This window comes from Galeopterus variegatus, unplaced genomic scaffold (assembly GCF_000696425.1).
Source record: "Galeopterus variegatus unplaced genomic scaffold, G_variegatus-3.0.2 Scaffold11570, whole genome shotgun sequence".
Lineage (NCBI taxonomy): Eukaryota > Metazoa > Chordata > Mammalia > Dermoptera > Cynocephalidae > Galeopterus > Galeopterus variegatus.
Window position 1 is genome coordinate 31,454 of NW_007737681.1, and position 7,438 is coordinate 38,891.

At 41.6% G+C, this 7,438-nt stretch overlaps 1 protein-coding gene across 1 annotated transcript in view; it reads right to left on the reverse strand.

Moving 5' to 3' along the window:
• Positions 1–7,438, reverse strand: part of LOC103610681 (unconventional myosin-Ie) — a gene marked incomplete at both ends in the record, with an annotated part of 45,840 nt that overhangs the window by 28,135 nt on the left and 10,267 nt on the right. Inside the window, 4 exons of the mRNA XM_008594794.1 lie at positions 1,159–1,326; positions 2,329–2,415; positions 5,022–5,108; positions 5,403–5,483. Of these exons, the coding sequence (XP_008593016.1) occupies positions 1,159–1,326; positions 2,329–2,415; positions 5,022–5,108; positions 5,403–5,483 (423 nt within the window). The remainder of the gene's footprint in view (positions 1–1,158; positions 1,327–2,328; positions 2,416–5,021; positions 5,109–5,402; positions 5,484–7,438) is intronic.

Sequence of the window (7,438 nt, forward strand, 5' to 3'; positions counted from 1 at the left end):
TCCGAACCCTCGGTGGGAGCGCCGCCGTACTCCCAAGCGGCGCACTGTAGCAGTGCGCCACTGGGCTGGCCCCGAAAGAAATCTAATTTTATCCTTTAAGTATTTCATTGGACAAAACCCCAAGCTGGCATGGCTACCCTTACCAGAATGTGTGCATTTCCTGATGTGGCCTTTGGGATTTCACCATGAATGGTCACAGGAAGGCTGTGCATATCTTACTTAACTTGTTAGCTGACTTAGCTGGTGATAGCCTGTCGATGCTGATGAATATTTGGCTGCCAGGATGGCCCAGATGACCTATGAGCAGGACCCTAGCTCTCAAGATCACATGCCCCTTCTTCAATGGATCCGTAGGGGTGTCTAAGTAATAAACTTAATTCTTTTCCTAAACTGCAGCTAAGACAGAACAAAAGTGAAACCCCTCATGATCATCCATCCATTGCAATGGGCCATGTAATCCGAGGCCCTGCAATTTCTCTCAGAAGTGGTATCACAGTTGCACCAATTTGGCCAGAAACTCATGCTCAGGGACCCTGGTTAACAAGACATCAGCTGGTATGAAAGATGAGACTAGAAGATTTCCACAGGACCAGGAAGCCCCCAGGAGACATGACCTCAACTCACCTTTGCATCACCATCACTCCCACAAAGCTCAGCACACAGTAGACACACAGTACTCATGTGTTTTATGAGAACAAACACCCAAAGTGAGCTCTTGGCCCTGATATATTTTCCCAGTGGGCATGGACAGCAGCTCAGCACACAGTAGACACACAGTACTCATGTGTTTTGTGAGAACAAACACCCAAAGTGAGCTCTTGGCCCTGATATATTTTCCCAGTGGGCATGGACAGGCAATAATGCGAGTGTGTGACTGCAGCCAGAGGCAAGACAATAATCCATCCCTTTAGCAGTTAATGCATGTACCAGGGTGATTCATGCTTTAGAAACAGGCAATGGTGCATACGATCTTTTGTTTCGTCCTCCCCAAACACTTCATAGGTCTTGTTTGTTGAATAAATAAAGTACGGTGAGGCCTATGGACATGGATGTCATTTGCCTCATGAGAAATGGATCACAGACCCAAAGGCTTAAAACAGGCAGACATTAAAATGGATATCTCCCCCTTTCCTGTTAAACCCCTCTTGCTGGCTGTACCTTCCCAGCGTAGTGGTGGATGATGAAGCCCTGGTTCCAGCTGTTGAAGTGCTCGTGATTCCCAATCTGCATCTGAAGTTTCTGCAGCAGCGTCTGATCTGCCCCCTCACCCACCGCATGCATCGTGGCGCACACATCATCCAGGATGCTCATGATCCCAGGAGGGTTCTGATGGGAGTGAGAAGGCAAGGCCCCAGTCACTGACCTTCTCAAAACATACAATGCTTACCGGCTCCTTTCTCAAGCGAGGATACAGCTTCCTAGACTTAAGATACCATCTTGAAAGTCAGTCTTTCCCTTCAGGCAAGAATGCAATTAATAGTCCCCAATGGGGAGTTTCCACTTAGTTCTATAGATAGAAGAAATTCCATTTTCCAAAATGCTGTTTAACTCCCTGAAGTTTTATCCAAGACGAGCAGATCATTATCTGCTCACTCCTATTCATACTAAGTTGACTTTAACAAACCAAGACAAAAATAAAAACATTATCTTTGACCCTAATTCATTGTTTAATGTTCTCTTTCAGCCTTTTACCCACTAGGCATTATTGACGCGTTTACGCCGCGTGCCCATTCTGTCATGTCATTCTTTGTTGCACAGCACTAATTTGTAAACATTCCTTATGTTTTACATATTCTTCACACTTATTATTTCAATGACTATAATTCTGTGCTCTGATATGCTATCATTTATTTAATGACTGTCTTGTTTATGTATGTTTTTATTATTTTCAGTTTTCAGCTTTTACATTTAAAAAACAACAACAACAAAAAACAGTTCTTTATCTTCTTTCGGATTTTATCTTCTTTTGAATCATTTCTTAGGGTTAAAGTCTAGAAGTGACATGATTGGACTAGAAGACAGGGCCAGCTTATGGTAATTCATATGCATTGTCATCAATATAAGTGATAGCTGTGTTCTCTTAGAATTCAGTAACAGTTTCCATTTGTGAATTGACATTTCACTCACATACACATGTTCATATTTACTACAAGAATAAAACCCTACTGTTCTGTTTTCATGCATACACATATACACAAAACTGTAATTGCTAGAATTCTCTGCAAAAGAGTTGTCACATTGCCTGTTCTAAAACAACAACACGGAGAGCAAAAAGTCACTTAGTGTAAAGCTGTTAGCTGTGAAGAGATGCACCACACCGATACTTACGACTTTGTTCTCTATGAGGTCACACACGATTTTGTTATTGAAGTACTCAATGGGTGTCCATCTTATTCCCTCTTGAACATATTCTTCCTGTATGACAGAAACCAGGAACTCACATTATTCCTCAGTCAAGACTAGCTGGAGCTCTGTGCAGATGGATATTAAAAGTACATAAATCACCATGAAAGAAAAAAACGTGAGTGCTCTTCCACAAAGACTAGGAACCTTAATTTTTTTTTTTCCCTAAGAGGTGATAGGAAAGAAATATTTCACTGTTTGGTGATTTTTATCTCTAGTTTGAATCAAATGAAACTGTTACCACACAACTGTTTTTGACCGATAAAAATGACAATTCAATATGGCTTAGCCTGTAAGTCCAGTTCCCAAAAAAATCTCTTAGAATTCAACACAGGACAGGAGTACGGATTTGCATCTGGGTACTAAGGCGGAGGGTCCTCTTTCAGATTAGTTGCTCATTCTACTTGATGATAACACCACACTGTCCTGTTGTCCTCCTTCCTCACTGCTCTTGCTCGGTTGGAATTCTAGGCTAGCTTTTTCTTCTTTCCTGATCTTTATATACGATGGAGGGTCTCAGGGCTCAATCTTCTACACATCTTGTTTTCTCAACCCTCCTTCTCTAGGTGACTTCATTCAATCCCATGGCTTTAAATAACACCTGTAGCCTAACGACCCCCAGACTTATTTCTCCAGCCTCGATCTTACCACTGAGTTCCAGACTCATTTACATTCCACATAGTGGAATCTCTGCGTGGATGTACAGAAGGCCTCTCAGACTTAACACGTCCAGAGGAGTTCTGATTCCACATCTCGCATGGTGTCGTCTAATCTTACCCTTCAGTAAACAGTCTTACTGCTGGCCCTATTATTCTAGCTACAAAGCTAAGAATCACCCTTAATTACTCTTCCCTTCTTAGCTATTCCTAATTGAGCAAGTCCCGCTGGTTCCATCTCCAAATATACACTGGATCTGACTGCCTCTTTCTTCCTCACCACCTCTCCCGCTCCCAGCTCCCATCTCCCATCGCTGTCTAAACCCCTGCCATTTCTGGCCTAGTCTCCCGCAGCAGTCTAACTGGTTTTTCAACTTTCACTTTGGTTTGCTTTCCCCTGCCTCACCCAATCTGTAAGGCTATAGAGCCAGAGTGACCTTTTCAAAAACTCAGCACACAATTCAAATGTCACTCCCTGCTCAAAATTTTTCAATGGGTCCTCATCATACTTACCATAAAATACAAAGTCTTAGCCATGCCCTATAAATTTCTATCTGATCCAGCCCCTGCCTAATTCTTCCCATTCCAGCCCCCGCCCCCACTCTCCCCTGGTTGTCTTGCTCTAGCTACTCTGAGGTGGTGGAAAGCTAGAATCCAGGGTAAAGGTTCATGTGAAACCCACTGGCTATTGGTGTTTCTTAAGCAGAGCCATAGGCACTTTCACAACTAAATGATCCCAAAATAGCCATTGATATGTACAGTGGCTTGAATAGTATCTTCCAAACATTCATGTCCAGCCAGAACCTCAGAATGTGAGGTTTGAAAAGACAGTCTATGTAGATGTAATTCGTTAAGGATCTCATAATAAAACCATCGTGGATTTAAGGTGTTCCCTAAATCCAAAGAATGATATCTTTATAAAGAAAAGGAGAGGGAGATTTGAACATAGACACAGAAAAGTCCATGCAAAGACAGAGGCAGAGACTGGAGTTATACTGTCATAAGCCAAGGAATGAGCCACCAGAAGCTGGAAGAGGAAGGATTCTAGAAAGGAGTCTACCCTAGAGCCTTTGGAGGGAGTATGGCTCTGATGACACCTTGATTTCAGACTCTGGGGTCCAGAACTATGAGAGAAAAAATTTTTGATGTTTTAAGCTGCCCAGTTTACTGAGGCCCTAGGAATCTAAAACAATATGGTCTCAGAAAGATGATGGAACCAGCACTGAACTATAAGCAACTAAGAAGAAACTATAAGCAACACATGTTACCTCAAGTTGGAATTAAAATATCAGCTCTGTTAAATCAGCTGGCCAGTTAGCTAACTTGGGAGAGTGTGGTACTGGTAGTACCAACATCAAGGGTTCAGATCCCCTTACTGGCCAGATGCAAAAAACCCTCAAAAAACAAAACAAAAAAACCAACCATTTATTTTAGGGAAGGGTAGGAGTGGAGCAGATCTGAGAAAACCAAGTTTTTCCTTTGGGACACAGTATATGCCATAGACAGTTGGGGTAGGAACTGGGCTCCCATCTTCTACTTGGTCAATACCTCAAAAAACAAAACAAAAAAACCAACCATTTATTTTAGGGAAGGGTAGGAGTGGAGCAGATCTGAGAAAACCAAGTTTTTCCTTTGGAACACAGTATATGCCATAGACAGTTGGGGTAGGAACTGGGCTCCCATCTTCTACTTGGTCAATGAGTCAGTGTAGTAAAAACAGCCAGTCATAAGTCCAACTGCACAGCATCATTTGCTTAAAGGAGAAAGAAAATGTAGCAGATGGTATTTATATTCATAGACTAAAATGCCACAATGGCATATGGTTTTTCCGCCTGACGTTATTAGGTACATTTTCTAATTCAAGACTGAATCCTGAATCTATTATCCAAGGAGAGAAATCTATACCCTTTAAAACAAAGCGAATTAGAAACAGAATCAGATTCATGAAGAGGGACTGCTTACCTGTTCTGCCTTTAATGTCAGTTCAATAAAAATCTGCTGTAACTTTTCATTCACAAAATTGATACAAAACTGTTCAAAGCCATTTTTCTGGAAAAAAAGAAAGTTACTCGCATGTAATCATTTCAAAAACTCATTTAAAAATTATTTCTCGAGTGATTTAGTGAAATGTCTATGTGAAAAGCTTTCACAGGAATGTTGGATGCATCAATAGAAAGAAACATAGTTTATATTTAGGAGAAACTAATTTGGTAAAGGTACATGAAGAACACACAAAGGTAAAAATGAACCAGAGTGGTTGTTTTTCACTGCCTGGAATTATTTCTTGCAGGCCAGATGAAATACATTACCCTCCCCAACCCCAATTACTCAAACTGGCCTTACCTGGAATATTTCAAAGCCATAGATGTCCAAGACGCCAATGTTGTATTCTTCATGGTCCTTCTCCATGGCTTTATTGATAGACTAAGAGAAAATAGAGAGCGTGACAATGAACTCCTTGTCATCCCTATGAAAACGGGCACGCGGGGAGGAGGCAAGCAGTGGTGGACACAGCAAACCCTACTGCCTGTGCGAAACAGAGTACAATGTGAGGACAGGTGATTGCAGCTTGGAAAAGGTCTCCGTGCAAAGTCACATGCTTTGGAAAACCACCAGGACCTAACAATACTACTACGGTAGGGAAAAAAAAAAGTTTGCTAATGATGAAAACCATTAATTTCAGGAAGAGCTAGCTTTTCTCAGGAAGCCTTGAGAATTAAAAGAAAATGTCATCTTGGATGACTGAAGTAAAACCGATTACACATGAAGAACCACTACTACGAGATCTGTAAATATCACTTCCATTGTCTCCCATTCGGTAGTCATTTAATAATCACCTAACAATACGCCAGGATGCCAAGGATTGTTTCGTTCCTGTTCCCAGGAGTTCATAGAGAGGATGAGCTGTCTACAGATAATAATAATAGTAACTACTTCTAAATCGATAATGAAAGCAGCTTACGTGTACTTCACATTCACCTCTGTCAGGCTTTGCTAGGTGCTCTCCACGTGCTGTTTCACTTAATTCTCATTACAATTCTCATAAAAGCAGTGATGCCATCATTATCCCCATTTTCCAGATGAATACACTGAGGCTTGCCTAAGATTGCACTGGGCAAGAAGCAGGGCCTGGGATTAAATTTAAGAAGTATGATGCCTAAATCTGTGTTCTTATCATTGTGAGAAGAGGCCAGGCAATTCAGTGGAACAGGCTTAATGATAGCAGGTAGGCATATGGTAGAGGGGGCTGGTGGGGGTGCAGGAGAGTGAGGAAGATAACATAAAAATTCCTGGAGGTGGTGAATATCTGGATGATTTTTTCCAAGTAAAGAAAATGACCTATCAGCTTTTGTTTGCTAATGGTGACATACAACACTGAGCCCAGTACCTGGAACACAGTCGGTGCCCAGTAAACGCCACCTCAAATTAGTATCACTGACATGGGCATTCGTCCACTTTTACCACAAAAAAATTGAGGGATGACAGGAAGGAAGGAAGGAAGGGGAGAGGTCCAAAGCTGGAAGGTACCCTGAACAGACACAAGAGGTGGGTCTAGTCCCAGGTCTGGGCCACTCTCCTGCTGAAAGACATTGGGCCAATCCACCAATACTCAGGCTTGAGATTCCTTTCTCAGCAAAATGAGGGATCTGGACAAGCTAAACGCATGACGACTTAGTATAATCTTGACCTTCCCAAGAAATCTTACCCTTCAAATTGCCATAAGATGTACACGGAATGCTTGTCCTACTCTGCCCTGCTCGACTCTGCCCTAACCATACTTTAAGCCTCAGGGATGTTATTGCCTGGATTCGAATACAGACTTGTTAGATCTACTGGCCCTGCTGTTGTCTCTTGACTAGGGTCTTGACTAGCTTAAATATATAAAAGTCAAAGGAGCAGAATAGCTAGGAATCTAGGTGCTCCTAGATCAATCACATAACAGCAGCGTAACCTTGGGAAAATTCCTTAACCTCTCTGTGCCTCACTTAGTTTATCTGTAAAATAGAGTTGATAATACATAAGTTACAGGGTTGTTGTAAGAACTGAGGGTTTTTTTTTTTTCTAAAATATTTAGAATAGTAGCAGGCACATAGTTAGTGCTATATTAGTATTTACTATTATTATTCTACCATTTAGAGGCTGCAGTGATTAATACAGACTGTCACTGGCAGCTCTACACTGCTGAAAGACTAATTTTCAGAATATATATGTGATTATATACATAAATATGTATAGATATATGCATATGCATGTATAAGTGTACATACATATTTCTGCCATAACCAAAACTTTTGTGGTAATTTAAAAATATATCCAAAAGGGCCGGCCCGGTGGCGCACTGGATAGTGCGTCGCTTGGGAAGCGCGGCGGTGCTCCCG